This window comes from Apteryx mantelli, chromosome 22 (assembly GCF_036417845.1).
Source record: "Apteryx mantelli isolate bAptMan1 chromosome 22, bAptMan1.hap1, whole genome shotgun sequence".
Classification (NCBI taxonomy): Eukaryota; Metazoa; Chordata; class Aves; order Apterygiformes; family Apterygidae; genus Apteryx; species Apteryx mantelli.
This window is the reverse complement of record NC_089999.1, coordinates 3,078,732-3,095,731: the sequence shown is the minus strand read 5'-3', so window position 1 is coordinate 3,095,731 and position 17,000 is coordinate 3,078,732. Positions and strand designations below refer to the sequence as shown.

The 17,000-nt window shown below is 51.6% G+C and overlaps 1 protein-coding gene across 1 annotated transcript; it reads left to right on the top strand.

Annotated features, from left to right (window-relative positions):
* Positions 1 to 563: 563 nt before the first annotated feature.
* CCDC183 (coiled-coil domain containing 183) lies at positions 564 to 9,311 on the top strand. Its single transcript, XM_067309929.1, has 14 exons — positions 564 to 630; positions 1,196 to 1,317; positions 1,875 to 1,952; positions 2,778 to 2,945; positions 3,110 to 3,214; positions 3,787 to 3,909; positions 4,337 to 4,465; positions 4,713 to 4,773; positions 5,345 to 5,445; positions 5,787 to 5,947; positions 6,440 to 6,605; positions 7,892 to 8,014; positions 8,270 to 8,366; positions 9,175 to 9,311. Exons 1-14 carry the CDS (start codon positions 564 to 566, stop codon positions 9,309 to 9,311), a joined length of 1,638 nt encoding a protein of 545 aa, XP_067166030.1.
* Positions 9,312 to 17,000: the final 7,689 nt, after the last annotated feature.

Genomic DNA, 17,000 nt, shown 5'->3' with positions numbered 1-17,000 from the left:
ATAACTCCTGAAGGAGCTTCCTAGAGCCGCTGAGCAGGCACAATTATAGCAGCTGAGCTTCAGGGTAAATAAATGTAAAATAATGCATCTAGGGAAAAATAATCGAAAACACAAGATGCCTTAGAAGAGAATCCTCTCTGATGCACGTTTGCATTTGGAAATTAAACCCCTTCCTGGCCATCTAGGACAAAAGAAGTGGTCCTACCCTTGGGCAGTGTAGGTTTTTGGGGTAGATGAGTCCTGCATTTTGCAACCACGTATCCAAAGCTCTCCTGTCACCTGTAGAAACAGGTGAGATGAGAAGAAGCTACCAGTGGAGATGGCTTAGCAGTCAGTATGGGAGGTAAACAGGAGCCAGGATGTGGTGGCTGGAGGGGACCCGTGGTGCATACGTGGTGGCAGAGGGCTGCAAACACCAGGGTTCCATGCAGCTGCTGGAGCAGTGGCCAGGCTCCATCTGATGTCACAAAGCGGCAGTGGCATCGTCTTCCCAGGGCAGAAGGGCTGCGTCAGCTTCCATATGCACACTGACACTCAAGGGCCGAGGCTGGACCCCTGCCACCATGCAGGACCAGAAGACAGACATCAACCAGCAGATCCAGGAGCTGCGCACCATCATTTCCTTACAAGGTGACATTCCCTTGGCTTCAGTGGGATGCCCCAATGTGAGGGGCCTGTAGGACACCATTGGGGACGCTGGGAAGCAGGCTGGGGCTCAGGCTGGGGCTCAGGGACTGCAGTGGGGTTGGGATAAAGGTCTCCAGGAAGGGGGTAAAAGCTAATGAGTGACAGCCCCCAGCAAAATGCAGCAGGGTTGGGGTCTGGACTGGTGGCCTTGCTGTTTGCAACATGTTGATCCCCTGGAAGAAGGGCATGCCAGGGCCCCTAGAGGCTGCTGTGTCAGTGCTCAGCTGGGACCAGTCTCTGGAGCAGGACTGTGTTAGGATCACCTGCAGGTGCCGGGCATGGGCTGTGCATGCACAGCACTGCCTAGGTACCGGGAGGCAGGATTCAGCCCAATATCACGTGTTGCCAAGCTTTCTCCTGCTGACTGAACCTCTGGGGGAGAGAAGGGACCTGGCTTGTGCAAAGCAGGGAAGCAGCAGTGGGTGAGGATGGGTTATGCTGCACCTGGTCAAGTCAAAGGATGGGGACAGCACATGTGTGGCACCAACAATTCTTTAATGTCCTTCAGAGCAAGGGAAGAAGCTTTACATGCAGTTAACTGAGGAGAAGCTCAGTCAGAACAGAGACCTGCTACCCTGCCTGCGTGGGACTGTGCGGGATGACATCTGTGCCCTAGGCATTGCTGAAAAGGTTTCTGTGCCCATGGGCCCTGCTGTCTCCTGTCCCAACAGCCCATGCCCCTGCCTGTGGCCATCTAGAACCAGCTTCTCTGCTGGGTCCATTTCATTGCCATCTTCATGTCCCACCAGGTACTGCCCATGTCCTCCTATTGCCGGGGTGGTTCCTGCAGCACAGTGTCCTCAGAGACATGGGCACAGGGCTGTCCCAGGGTGGTTCAGCAGCTATTGGTGTTGGCTTGCAGAGTCCCAAGCTGCACTGGCCCTAGCCAAACTGCTTTGACTCTACCCTGTCCTTGCTGATGTGGGCAGAGCTGAGCTGAGGGAAGATCCCTGCAGCTAACCAGGTCCTGACGGAGGGGCAGCCGGGGGTGGGACACTGGAAGGGGCAGGCCTCACTCTCTGGCAGCCCCACAGTGGCACTTAGAGCAGCTCTGGGGCACAGGAGCTCCTGGGCGCTCCTCCCCAGGAGTGAATAGTTCATGTGTCAGGACAGCAGTACCAGGCGATAACAGGTTGTGACAGAGATAGTTCCTGTGCTGGCACTGACATTCCCTCTCCTGCCCACAGCGGGACCAGGTCATCATCTCTGAAGTTTGCAGAGCACAGAAGCATTTGGGAGTCGTTTCGGCCAGAAGCGCAGTAGAGGTAATAGGCCAGCACTGTCTGGCTCTGGCTGTTCAGAGGTACTGGGGCTAGAGGGACGGTCAGAAGAACAAGCCCACAGGAAAGGGACCTTTCAGGATATCCCTTTGTGCCAGCAATCCTTCAAGAATGATGCTTTGAGATGTGGGGTGTTCATGTGTGATCCCACAGGATGGGCACCGGAGAGAAACGCTCATTCACCTATCAGTGGATATCTTCCGTTAGCTCCACGGGCAGATCCTTTGTCCCAGCAGACCCAACAAACCTCCTGGCTGTCCTAACAGGGAGTATCCCTGGGGGCCACGCAGAAGTGCAGGGCTGTCTCTACCGTTCACCTCCTGGCACAAAGTTATGGCCTGCTTATAAATCCACAGGAGCTACAAGCAGCCCTGGAGTTGTGGGGCAGGCGCAGGTGAGCTCCCTTTGCTCAAGGGCCTTTTGCAGGAACAGAGCTGCACCACCACGTTCTGCCAGCATCCATACTTGGGGCACTGACTGATTTTATTGATGTTCACTCCCAGGTCTGCATTCTGCATGGTCTCTAAGCCAGATTCACAGCTGCTATAATCAGACATCAATATCAAACTCTGCCTTGCCCCAGCCAGCTTCTGACCCATGGCTACCCTAGAGCAAAGCTCTTCTAGATGCAGCCATGCCAGGAGAAGTGCCTGCCTGCTCACCTTGGTGTCCCAGAGCAAACACCCCAGAGTCCCTGGCTTGGCTTTGGGGGGAATTTTGCCTGAGCAGAAACCCAGAGCCTGGCCCCTATCCAGCGGGTGCCTAGTGAGTCTTCCCTGCAGCCCTGTGAGATCTCACATGTGCTTTCAGATGGCACGGGAGAAGCTCCAGAATGACATCTTTGACCGGGTGAATGTGTGCAACATGCTGCTGTATGAGTTGAGGCAACGGGACAGAGCCCTGGATGAGCTGCGGAGGCAGCTGCAGCATCTGATGGAGACAGAAACTGGAGACAAACAGCACCAGGCCCAGATGCAGGTATATGTGGTCTGCTCCCAAGGCAGGAGCCACAACCTCCAGTGGTCACATGGAGGGTTTTAATCCAGCATCCATCTCGGCTCTCCCAAGAGAGCCAGGCAGCTGCTGGGCTGGGCAGTCTAGGTCCTCTGGGGTACCCCCAACTGGAGTCATCTCTGCTGCAGGTGATTCGCCAGCTGGAGAATAACATTGAGAAAACACTCATGAAAGTCCACACTGGCCAGAAGGTCACCACGCTGTATCTGGCTGTGCGGGACACCCTGAAGAAGGTGAGCTCTCCTTCGCCATCCCATCACGCTGTGTGCCAAGGGATGGACCTGTTCCCCCTTGAGTTCACGTTAGAGCTCCTTGGGTAAGGCAGAAGCAGAGCTGTGTGCATGCACAGCTGGGGATGCTGAGATGGCCAAAAGCTTCCAGCTGGGAAAACACATGCAGGGATGCTGAAAGCATTGTTCAGAGAGCCCAAGGTCCTGCTGAGGGGACTGCTATGAGGCCAGTGCTGCACCTGACCTCAGCACAGGGCTGGAGGTGTCCTGCAGCATGAAGGCCTGGCCAGGCTCTGCTTCAACCTATCTTGGGGAGATTCGCTCCCCTGGCATCCAGCTGCACCCTGGCAGCTTCTTTACTTCCTCCTGAGTAAAAGCAGGGAATGCTTGCCCTGCACCTGGGAGGCCTGGATCTGGGAGCACCATGCAGGTCAGGGCACATCTGTGCACAGCGCAGAGGCATTGCGTAGGCTGGGACAGGGACAGGCGAGCAGGTGGGTGGGATTCCCCTGGTCTCTGCATCCCTCTCCTGTGTGAAGGAAATGATGATGCCTGACAAACTGTGTGTGTCCTAGGAGCTGGCCCACCTGCCTTTGCAGCTGGATGTCCTGCACAGGATGGTCGAGATGTACCAGGGGGAGCTGAAAGGCATGGAGCTCATGGCCTTGGATGCCTTCAAAGCCACTGACACAGCCAAGGTGAGGACCTGGCCTAGGGCATCTTGGGACCCTCTTCCAGTGGTCAGAGCCAATGGTGACCCAGCATGGACTGCATTAGGTTCCCAGGCCAGTGAGTCTTCCTGCGATAGAGTAGAAGAGACTGAGCTGGACTTGCCCACAGTATCCAGATGCTTTTGTACCTCCTCCTGTGTCTTGCTCTTGGATCTGGCTCCCTTGGGGGTGGGGAGCAGCCTACTAGAAACACCAGCTGTGAGAAAAGCCAGCTTCTTCCAGCCCTCTTTACCCCCCTGCAGTCCCCTACACAGCTTGTTACGTGAGAGATCATTTTTGACACTTGCCGTCCCAGAAGTGGCTGCACTTCAGCATGCAGCTCAGCTGGCTCACAAAGGTCCCTTCTAGCTTTGACAGCCATTTCTCCTTTCTCTGTTGTTCCAACATGCTCCAGGGGGACCTGGCCAACCTGGAAACTCAGTTCCTTATGGAGAGAAACCTCAGGGACCGTTCCCTGGCTGCCCAAAAGGAGCGAATCGACAGAATCCGCCTCAAGTATGCAAGTGAAAGGCACAGAAGAGCGGTGAGCTGGTGTGAGCCTGGAGCGGGTGGGGACATGGGGCTCTGAGGCTCTGCTTGGCTGGGGGATGAGCCCTGTGCCTGGCCCCCTGACAGGTGTCAGGATCGAGCCTCTTCCTGAGCCGGGTATGGTCACATTGCTGAAAGCCCCCATGGGTGAGGAGGCTACAGGGCCAGGGAGACAGGGGCCTGCAGGGCCAGCTCCCCCAGGATCCTAGCAGCTCAGAGGGTCTCATTGAATGTCCTTGCAGCAAGCCAAGGGTGAACTCGCTGTGGACTTCCCATCCCTGATCTCCCAGGAGTCGCTGCTGGGTGAGTGCCTTGAGGGGTGCACAGGGGGCTGGAACATGAGACCTGTCACCGCAGCCCCAAGGGCAGTGCTTGCCATCCCCCAGGCTGTGTGGGGCAGTGCTCAGGTTCTCCAGCTTGAAGGATGGCTGCTTGGCTCTGTGGGATTTCTTTCTCTCTGGAGGTGTGGGATTTTCCCAAGGCCACAGGCAATGGGCCCCATTCTGTTGTCCTGCATTCAACAGTGGCATCTTGTAAGACATATCCTGAGGTTCAGGGGCAGGGTCTGCCCCATGTCCTGCCCCAGGAAGGCAGGTAGGACCTGTCCTTAACCTCTGCGTTGGAAGGCAGTCCAAGGTCGTGGGGACCTGTGCAGCAGTGTGCCCTCTCGGTGCCGTGGCTGGGAGACTCGGCCCCTCCTGTGAGATCCCCCCCTTCTTGCTCCAGCTGGGGCAGCTGCCACTGCTCTCAGGATGCTCTGGTGCAGATGGGGTCCTTTCTGTCACACCTCTCTGCTGCCCCGTCCCCATGTCCTGCAACCACCAGGCCTGTCTGGCACAAGCGTCCCTCCCTGCTGTGTCCTCCTCACATTCAGGTACCAAACTGGAGGCTACCAAATACCAAATTGAACATCAGGCCCGGGTGACATCGGAGGTGGAGAAGGTCAAGTCTGCGGTGCAGTGCTCCCGTTTCTGGGTAAAGTAAAAGCTGTCTGTGGTAAAAGCTGCTCAAGCTGAGGGGAGGGTGCTGGCAACTCCAGGCCAAACTCTTGTCCCTGGGACCTGAGATGTCTCTGCTTGTATTTCATTTTATCTAAGGGGATCTCTCTTGTCCTTTGCCCTCTGAGCCCCGCAAAGCCCTTGTCCTTGTGCTGACAGAGACAGAGCTGCTTTGCTCTGTGCTATGAACCTGCAGCGAGCTGCAGTGAAAGAAATGTCCCTGAGGCCATGGCCCGGGGAGGAGAACCTGCACTTTTTCCATGTACCGAGGCCTGGGGCACAGTGGTCTGATTCCTCTTGCTCTCCTGTTATGGCCAGGACATTGCTGGGAGGCTTCTGGCTCAGCAGAAGTCCACAGTAGACCTGCAGCAGCATACCAAGGAGTGTGAGGAGAAGAAGAAGGTATTGAAAGACAAGTTGAAGGAGCTGGAGCTGAAACAGGCTGAGCTGAAGTTTCACCAACCCCTAAGTGCAATCAGGTACTGCTGGCTTTGGGACAGTGCTGGCCAGAGCACCAGGAACCTTTTTTTTAGCAAGGCACTCCCCCCAGCTCCCAAGCATGCACTGGTCCCAGCAGAGTATCTGAAAGTCATCCTGTGGCTGTGGGGACATGGGGCAATGAGGCATGCCCAAGATCCTTGTGTCTGCAAGGCCAGGGGATGGGCAGTAGCAGGACCTGAAGCCATGCAGTGGAGGCTGCCTCTCCAAACCCAGCCTGGCCCCTTGCACAGCAGGTTGGGCAAAGTGTTATTGATTGGAGTTTTCCCATCTCTGCCCCTACAGGGCTGTGCTGCAAGATGTGTCCTGCTCCCTGTCTGGGCAGGGAAGCAGTACCAGCAGACCTTAACTGGGCTGTAGGCAGTATATCTCTTTGCTCTGTGGAGGGGAGCACCTGGGCAGCTTCTGCGGTATTTTAGCTGCCTCTGTGCACATATTCATTTGTATAGACATGTATGGGTGAATCTGGTTAGCTCTAGGAAGCTTGAGGAAGAGCTGAAGATCAGCCTGCAGCAGGAAGAGGCCCGTCTTGAACAGATGCAAGCCCAGATGCTGAAGAACCAGGAGCTCCTGCTCATGTTTGAAAATGGCATCGATAACCTCTTCATTCGCCTGTACAGCATCACTGTGCCTGACCAGGTATCCACCTTGTGCCAAGAAAGCTGGGAGTTGCCTGCAGGGTGACAGGAGCAGGGATGCTGCCCAGCAGGTCTGCCTGGAGGCGTGACAAGATGAAGGAATGCAAATCACGCTGAGGTGCAGGTCTCTCCCACCAAAATCCCTCCTGGAACTATGGCTGGTGCTCAGCGGGAGGCTGGCGAGAAGGCCCTGCCTCCCAGGGTGCTGGGGAGCAGGCAGGTATGAAGGGGATGGGAAAAGGGCAGCCCAGACCTCCCTGTGGGGCTGCAAAAGAGCCCCACTGACCTGGGGACTGACCCTGAACAGGATCAGCCACACAGGAAATGGTTTGGGGCACCCATGTCCCATTGCTGTGGCACTTCATTGGGGAAATGGGTCAGACATCACTGTTCATGCAGTGCAAACAGCTTCTAAACCATCAGAGCCTGAGAGTGTCCAGCGCTCACCACAGCAACACGTGGGTCTGGAGCTTTGATCTGGTACAAGCAGCCCTCAGATTGGATTGACTATATGCTCAGATCGTGGCCTCAATCTTGTGTCCCCAGTCTCTGGGCAGACAACGCAAGCAGTGTGAAACCTCTTCTGAGTCACTAGCATAAGGGCGATTAGACTGGTGAGATTTTGCAGCACTGCCATGATGTTCTGCCCTGGAGACAAGGAGAAGGCAGCTCATCCCTCTCCTGCTGTGTCCGGCCCTCCAGCTGCAGGTCTCTGTGGCTCTCACTGCACCATACATGACTCCTGTGGCTTGCTGGGCTCTTTCCAGTCAGGAAGGCTAAAGAAGGGTCTGCAAATGGGCTGCAGAGGTGTCCTGGAGAGGGGGGCAGAGCTGTTGACGTGGGAGATAAGTTAGGACCAGAGCTGGGAAGTGAAGGTGCTGATTCCCATTCCTCCTTGGAAATGGGATGCTGGAGGCAATGTCTGCAGGGCTGAGCAGAGCCCCTGTCTGGTGCTTGGCACGCAGGGCAGGGTGTAGAGCAGGAGGGGTGCTGAACACCCAGGGGAAACAGGCAGCAAACAGGAGCATGGACTGGGGGTGCATGGTTAGTTGGGAGACCCCCCCACTCCTGATTCTCCCCAACACACTCCTGCTCTTGCTGCTGGCTGCCCCATCCTCTGCTCCCACCCTGGCTGGTGCAGGACCTGTGGTGATAACACCTGTGGTGCAATGCTAGGCACAGTGCAGTGACACTTAGGTGCAGGAACGATGTGGCCAGAGTCACCCAGAGCACTGCATGGGTCATTTTCCCCACCGTGATTATTCTTCTCCCTCTGTTTGACTCCAGGACATTTCTGTTGAGGCCAAGGACACGGATGAGAAGCTGCAGCACTGTGAAAAGAAGCTGCTGCACTTGGCACAGCTTGTGACCAACCTGCCTGCCCAGTACAGCCTGGATGAGGACAATGAGGTACGCGCAGGGCTCTGACTGAGCTGCCCATCTGCTTAGACCCACGTGGGGCCTTCTCTGAGGGTGGTCCATCCCAGGCTGTCCTCCCTGCTAGGAGGATGCAGGTTGCCCAGGGGAAGAGCTGTGGAGGGGCTTGGCTGAGGGCAGCCCTGGGCCCTGTGAGATGACCTCTTCAAGGACAGAACCAAGGTGGGGCACCCCTCAAGTTCTAACACTCACCTCCATTCAGCACATAAGTCAGTGTGTCTTTTACAGACTTTTGTGAAGGTCAGGAATTTTCTGGAGAAAACGACCAAGGATGAGCCACAGAACCTGAAGATTTCTTTGGAGGATGAAGGCAGTGGTGTTCAAGGTGTGAGGGCATTGTGGGGAGGGGTGGGCACAGAAGGGAGATGCCCCACATTGGTTGCCACAGCCCCTGCCCTCTGGGATTTCTGGGCAGCCTCACCTGCCTCCCAGGATCCCAGCAGATCTGGACCTGTGAACTGCCCCCGGGTGAGGCTTGGGCTGACCCTGGCTGTCTCTGAGGCCTAAATGTGGGTGGTGTTCCTAGGTGGGGATTTGGGAGAATGGAGGCAGCCTGCGGCACCCTGACTGCTGAATAGCAGCACTAAGGAGGACAGATCCTGTGAAGGAAGGAGGGAGAACTGTGCATGTTCACTAGCCAGACTGGACCAGGGCTTCTTAGCCTCAGCTGAGGTGTCCTAAATGTTCATATTCATTCTTCAGACCCACAGGCAGCTAAGGTCTTTAAAATCACCTAGCTGTAAAGAACAACCAATGCTTGGCTCCTATGTCCTCCTCATGTTGGACTCTCTTGGAGGAGACTTTGAGTTTTCTTCAATATACACTTTTTTTTTTTTTAATGAAAAGGGAAACCATGCCTACCACCTTGTGACTCTAGACCCAGAGCTTTTGGGGAAACCCTGGCAGAGTGAGAGCCGGGTCACAGAGGTGGCAATAGTGTTGTCAGCTTTGGCAGGTCAGTCTGAGATGCTGCGATGGAAAATCCAGGTGGCAGTGTGTGTGCTGGAGGGCTAGGCATGAGGGGCTTCTCCACAGTCCCGCAGGGATGCCACCAGCCCTCAGGCCTGTACAGGCACAGAAGATGTGGCCCTGCAGCTTGTCCACAGCAAGCGTCTCTCTGCTCTCTCCTCCAGATGCCTTTGATTTTGCTGAAAAAGACCATGGCCATGTTCTCACCCGGGACGAGATCAAGAAGCAGGGGCTGCGCTTCATTGAAAGCAAGATGAAAAGTGGCAAGAAGAAGCAGCAGTCATTCCCCAAAAGCTTTTGACACCCCAGCCAACCCGCTGTTTTTCCCCCAGAGACAATAGAGCAGATCTTTTTTTATTCCTTCCAAGCCCCCGCAGAAAATTGGAGGGGGTCAGTGCGGTGGGATCTTGGATGGGGGGCCCAGAATCACATCCACAGCAAAGATGCAAGGCAGCAATGTGAGGACAGGAGCACTCCTGAGTGGGGCTAGGAAGGCAGCTCTGTTGCCCTCTGCCTCTTGCCCACTGGGACAGCTGATCTCCCCCCACATCATTGGGGACAGGCTGCAGGCGGGACAGCTTTCCTGGCCAGAGCTGCCTTCCAAACAGCAAAGCCACAGGCTGACTGGCTTTCTTTCCCTTGATCTCACGGTACCAGCACCTCTCTGGGGCTGGGTTGCCTGCCTGCAATCCTCCAAAAAAGGCTGTATTTGGAGCCACTGAATGAGACAAGGACATATGTCCACTTGGAGGCACAGGTGCCCAGGCAGGCACCCAGAACTTGAAGAAAGTACGCATTGAGACATGGAAGAAAGATACTGGTGGTTGTTTTAATCTTGCTGTGGCTATTGCTCATCCCAGGGGGATGGATGATGAAACAGCAATGACAGATGGTGAAACAACCCTTTCCAGCACAGCTCGGTTATGGGCTGGTAGTTCAGGAGGGTCAGTCCAACCCACAAGAAGTCACAAAGCCAAAAAGCATCTGGTCATGCTTTTGGTCCATTCAGCCTTTTCAAAGAGCTGGGTTGGGACTGTGCCAAAGAGTGGATGATGACCCTAAGGCCTGGCCAGAAAAGAGGCCCTGGCATGTCTTAGCAGACGTCTGGTAATAAACATAGGATCCTGGAATAGTACTTTAGCAGAATTGAAGTACCTAGGTAAAAACTGTCACTCTAAGATCTTTTCTTCCCCTTCCACCCGAGGGTGCTGCTTTACTAGACTTGATTTTCCCTAGGCACAAGACTATGTCTAGGCAGCTCTGGGACTGCTGAGGGGCTGGTCTGGGCACCTAGGAGCATCCTGGCTGCATAAGCACCATTCTGATATATGGGGGTCTCCTGCAAGGGCACCCTGGGGCTCTGCCCAGCACTGCCCCAGGGGAGCAGCTGGGTGCCAAGGGCCCTTACTTGTGGAAGAGAGCTAAGCCCAGCTCTTGCTTTCTCCCAGCAGAGTCCCCTTAGTAGCAGGGGATGTCCTAGCCCTGGCAGGGTCCTTCCATAGCTCTGCCAGGGAGCAATAGAGAGCAGCAGGTTCTCTGGACCAGAAGGATCCTGACTCCAGCTGAAGGGTGGCAGCATGAACCAGGAAGAGGGCTGCCCTGGGAGTGGGGAGTGAAATGCATCCCTGTCTCTCCAGCTGTCCTTTTCCTGCCCCTCGAAAGCTCATGCTCTGCTGCTTGAAGATTTCACACCCTACCAGCAGAAGTTTGACCCCAATTTTTAAACTCAGTTTGATGGCACAGAAGAGAATTTGGAGTGTAATGGCATGCTGGCAGTCACCAGTACCTCTCTCTCCAGTGCAGGAGACAACTTTTCTCCCCAGTGCTAAAGTGTTAGCAAGAAAGCTGTTCAGTTATACATATGGGGAGAAAAGCAGTGAAATACTGCTGGCCTATTTCAGGTCGGATATTATGCAAGCTGAATCTGATGATGTTCCCGTGGTCTCCATGGTGCCATACAGGCCTGTGTGTCCAAGCCAGTCACAAGGTAACATGCAGCTGGTAGCCTCAGGCTTTTGCCTGGACAGATATCAGATCTCAGGGCAGGTGTCCTTGTGTCAACGCTCTGCCCTGGAAAGGGAGAGTCAGGGCTTTCATACCCCACATGCGAATGTTTCTGAGGGCCAGCTAACACTCCTTGAATGCAAGGGATGTTTGATTCAAGGTCCGTCTGGCTTGTGTGTGGTGAAATGGGGCTACAGCTGCAGTGACAAATTCTCTCACATCATAGCTGAGACACTTCCTGCCTCTTCCCTCCCTGCACACACATGGTCCAACTCATACTCACAGCACTAAACTCAGAACAAGTTTTAGGCATTAGCTTTGGGCTGCAGACAAATCCCTGAAGGTAATGTCCAACTCAGGTCACCCAACACAACCTAAGAAAGCAGAGGATACCACATCCAAGCCCACAGCTCAGAGATTTGGATTCTCAACCCTGCTAGTGGGTCACTGACATTCAACTTTCCCAGGCCTTGAAGGGAGTGACACACACGTGCTTGCTCTGAGGGCTCTCTGGCCTGTCTGGCTCATGTTGTCTTTCATGGCAAAAGAGAGACACTCATAAAACAATCCTGCAAATAGATGGTGCTGTTTCCCCAGACACAGACGACACAGAGAACCTTCTGGCAGGGACACCGTTGTCCTTGCTGGTGACTCAGAAGCATCACCTCATTCCTGCCCACAGGGGGACATCAGGATCAGACCAGGGTTTCACTGTAATTTCTGCCTGGTCCGTATGCCTCATGCTGACATCACTTGTGACATCAAAAGGGACAGGGAAGAGAAAGAACTGCTGTTTTTGCCAAGCCTTCAGGGGGACTGGCAGGTCACATCAAATGCTGTGATGTGTTTCATAAGGTTATAGGTTTGACTATATTGTAAAAATATAAAGCAACTTACATCTTTTAAAGGAAGCTCTAGAAATAATGTAATGTATCAGAGAACACATCTTAATGGAGCTTCTTAAAATCAATATCCATATAACCACACTCTTCTGAAATTAAATATCACACGATAATCGCATCAATCCGCATCGTGTACCTGTCCTGTTCTCATATGCCCACCACAAACAGAGTGTGCAGTCTGGGGTCTGGACCGAGGAGTTCTCTGCTGCGAGGAGCTGCCCGAACATGGTAGTAGAAATCTGAAAATACACACTAGATGAGTTGGTATGAGCACCAGAGGAGAGGGCTGTCCATCCCACGTTCACAGGCTGTGTGCCTGCTTCTGCAGCAGTCGGCAGTTCCAGAGGAGAATCGGGAATCCTATTGACTGTGCCCAAAGGAAAGAGAGAGGGATAGCCCTGAGCTCTGCTTCTCTGCAGTGCCACAACATTGCCTCAGTGACATTCAGGATGCTCAGATCTATCTCCCCATGAACAGTGTCATCTGCAATGACAGACTCCCGGAGATATTGCTGTCTCCTGGCAATTGCATTAACAACTGTGAGGTGGTACAAAATACTGCACGAAAGGGATGTAAAATGGAACATTACTGGGAGGACCCAGGGCAAAAGAAGGAGGAAGTGACCTTGTGAGAACAGCCATCCTGCTAGTTATCTGTTTCTGGCACTTCTTTTGTGCTGGCCACATAAACAGGTTTTATTGTAAAATAAGAGGCTTCCAGTTAATTTAGGGAAAGAAAAAAAAAAAAAAAAGACAGTGCAAACAGACCTTCTTGGTCTCTTTGGGTACAACAATTGGAATTCCACTTTGCCCTGTAAAGCTGCACTCTTCCCATTAAAACAGAGAGCTCCTACATGCTTAATCATGTCTCAGTCAGTTCTTGTTGACCTCAGGGACCAACCCAGAGTGCTGAACAAATCTCAGGCAAACACTAACATCTTTTAGAAGCTATTAGAGAGTATTTAGACATCTTCCCTCTCTCTCATGATATTGTTATAGATCCTGAACACTTTTCTCTTCAGACAAAATATCCTCTTAGTTTAAACCTAAAGGGCAAGAGAAAACTATACCAAACTCCTGGACTCATGGTTTCCAGTCTGCCACCAAAAAGGTCTGTACTGTGGAAGCAGAGTCAGGAGAAAAATGAAGCTGATGTGAGAGTCTCACAAAACCCTGCTCCACACTGACCATCCATCAAGAAAACATGAGCCACTGTAATGTGCCCCAACAACCCTTCAGACTCAAGACAGACACTGTGCCCAAAGGGAACGGCTCACTCCCAGAAATAAGAGAACTCAGCATCACCCTTATCTACCTCCCCAGGTCTCACCTGGGCAGATGTTCATTCTGCTCTCCTTTGCCCTTGGTCTTCGCACTGACCCGCGTGATGGGGGGGATCTTACATTGAAAAAAGAGGAAGTCTTTTTTCTTTTTCCCCCCCTTACTTCCTTCTCCTCCACATCACTCAGAGGAATGGGAGGCAGCTTCTTTTGGTAAAATGGGAACTGGCCAGGAAGACTTCCTGTAAGTAGCAAACAAGAAAATTCTTCAGTACAGCCTCTTTTGTGACACCTCAACCAAGAATGACATGCAGATCTGCTCAAGCCTGTGATAAAGCTGTCTGAGCTGATACCTGATTCCCTTGTTTTTCATGAGGTCTTAGGCCCCTTCTCACACTGGATCTTGTCCAACTCTTCCTTTCCACAGGGCAACACTGTTCCCTGGGATATTCACTTCCTCTGCTTTATTTCCTCCATACTCTGAAAAGGGGGGCTTACTGGGAGGAGGTGGTGACCTGGCAAGGTCTCTTTGGGGGGAAGAACTTTACATGAGGGCAGTAGTTTCAAGATCTCTGTAGTGCTCTGGTATATACCAATATGCTCTTTTGGCACCTTCAGCCCAAATACAATAATTTTCTTAACTACTCGCTACTTTGTGAGTAGTTAAGAAAATTAAGTTAGAATTCCCAGCTTTGAAAACAGAACAAACTTTTGGCACAGGTTAGGAGCCTCCTTTTCATCCTCTCTAAGGTCAGTTTTTCCAATCAATTAAAAGCACACTGGTTCCATGAGACATGCCAGCCCCTTGATTGCTCACAGCTCCAGGCAGAATTAGCTATTCAGAGAGCCAAGGGATTTTCCTAGAGTGTAACTCCTGTCTGCACAAACAAATATGTGCTAGGGAACAGAATCCAGGGGGAAAGGGTCCTTCAGCAATACCAACTGAAGTTTGGAGTGCTGGGTTGTCCTGAGATCTTCCACAGTGACTCACTTGAGAGTTACTGTAGTGCCCTTTCACTGGGCACCTCCAAGAGGAAGGTGGCTCTGTTTTCTTGATACCCTCCCATTAGATAGTTAAAAGCATCCATAAAATCCCCCAACTGTCTTTATCATCTGTCTCTTTCTAAGACTGTACAAACCATGCTCTCTCTGCCTCTCCTTGTATGCAAAGGGATCCAATTCCCTAGTTATTGTGGGGGCCATCCTCTCTTCTTCCTCCACCACCTTCTCCTGGGTGGCTTTTAGGAATTCAGGAACCAATTCTACATTTGGATTTCTTTGTGCCAGCTCATGTGCATACCTGGGAACAAGATGACAACAACAGTTTGAAGAAAGAGCATCACATTCCCTTTTCAGCTTGCATTGACCTGATCTGGTCACCGAGATCTTCAGGGAAGCCCATAGCTTTCCAAAGCAGAATATGCTTTGTCTTTGAGGACTCTGATAGGAAACTCAGAGACACAATCAAGAACACTAGGGCCTGGAGGGGTAGAAGGGTCTCCATCATTCTGCTCCAGTGCCTCCCTGTCTCTGTTGTCAGAACGTGTACGCTAACGCAAATCCTCCTTCCTGCAGTTTCTAGTCCTGTTCACATCCATGGAGAGCAGACTAGCTTCCTTTCCTACAAACTGCTGAGATCATTCTGAAGTCTAAGCTCATCTCCAACTCCCTTGCAAATTATCCCACTTTGATCTCAGTGTATTTGTAAACAGTAAGCCTTTGTCCCCCAGTCATTATTGGAACAAGTTAGTAGCACTGAACCCAGGGCAGAACTCTGCAGAAGCCCTCTTGACTCAGGCTTCCACTTTTCCAAGAAGTGTCTTTTCCTCCACCACTCAGACCCAAGAAGTGGGTCATTTTGGATACTATTCACATACTTGAGTCTCCCAAAAGACATGGAAGTGTCACAGGCATATGATTTGTAGGGATATGGTCTTTGTTGCACCCTCTAAGAGATGTTTTGCTTTTAAAAATCAGCATACAGACAAACACTAGACTCTTTCTGATATGTAAATATTTTTGCAATCTTACCCAAAAGAAAGAGAATACTCAGGAGAAGCCTTATGGAAAATGTTGCCTAAATTCTCTGTCAGACCTATGTTGTAAATGTAAAGCACAGTCACCATTCAGCATGAAAACACACATCCTAAAATAATCATACACAAGCACAGAATTCACCACAATCCATTCATTTGAAAAAGAGCCAATAAGGCCTGGCAATGAAGTGCTACCTTCAGCTACCAAGAACGAGAGAAGCAAACTACTTACTGTGGAAACACAAAGAGAAGGGGAGAACGCATCCAAGAAGCAATTGTTTTTTTGCCAGAAATAACCAAATCCTTGGTTTCTGCATCCTGCGACAGTGACAGAGACATGGGAGAAGATTCCACAGAAATCATCATTTTGTGCACAAAAGTGGCAAACATTTCTACTGCTCAAAGTAGAAGCTGCCTCCTGCTCTCACAAGTAGAGGGAATTGCATCACCTCACTCTTGTCAAGAGAAGCAAGGACAGCCTGGAGACCGACCCACAGAAAAGGAACTAGGAGAAAATCAGAGCAAGAGGACAAAGGTGATCAAACACACAGACCAGCTTCCATATGGAGAGGAGAAGTTAAATACACCTGGACCCCCTAGCTCATAGAAGAAAGGACTGAGATCAGCAAAGATTGGACCAAAGGGTCTTAAATGGTGACTGGCCAGGAAAAGGTGAAGAGGAATCACTTGCTAGTTCTCATAACACAAGAACTCAGGGGCATCCCATGAAACGGTCAGGCAAGAGGTTAAAAATGGCCACAGAGAAGTGTTTGTGTACAGCAGATGACAAAACTGCTGAACTCACTGCCCCAGAGCCCCAACACCCAAAGGACAAGTGCATTCATAAAGCAGTTTGATCACCACATGCTATTAAAACAGAGAGGCATTAAAGAATGGATTTTTGGAAGAGGGGGGGGAAGTATAATGGCAAACACTGTGGAATACCACCCAGTTTTCATATTCTTTGCCAGTGCATTTGAGGATAGGAAACTGGGCTATAGGCACCTTTTTGTTTTGACCCAGTACAGCTCTTCTCAGATTCTTCTGTGTCCCCAAGACCACTGACTGCTAAAGTATAACTCCACAGAGAGGTTGCCTTGTTGAGGTTCCCGCCTAACCTAAGTGGCTGCACAGGTTATGGCAGGCCAAGAGAAACTGGTTCCATAGTCCTTTGATAGGAATCCAAAATAACTGTCAGTAGCACTAGAAAAAATGATTAACTTACCCTGAGAAAAGCTTGTAACAGCTTTCCAGTCCACTCCAGAGATTTAAGAAAATTTTGATAAAATCTCATTTGCAATTCTTTCCCTTGGACAACAAGGATGCCCAAGTCTTGAAAAACAAGCTTAGCATTGTGTCTTTTGGCTAGGCAAGAACAGAATGAAAATGTAATCTCTTTTACACAACCCTTCACAGTTCTCTGAGGAAAATCAGTCTCTGTGGCTATCTGAAGATAATTCAGTTTAGCAATTGCACTGTCATCTAGAAGGGAACAAAAGAGGAAGAAAATAATTTATACAGCTGTTTAGCAGACTAGAATAAAGTTTCAGTAGCTCCCAGGCTCTCAGGCAATAATACATTGCTACAGAATTGTCTTTAACCATCCCTTAATCTCCTAGAGGAAGCTTAGAAAAACTCCTCCTAGAAGAAGTTCCATTAAACAGCAGTCATCTGTGAACTGACAGGCCAAATGGACAGCAACAGTAGGAGGTGCTGGGCCATTGCAACTCAGTTCACACCAGAGTTTGAAGAAAATTAGCTAGGCCATG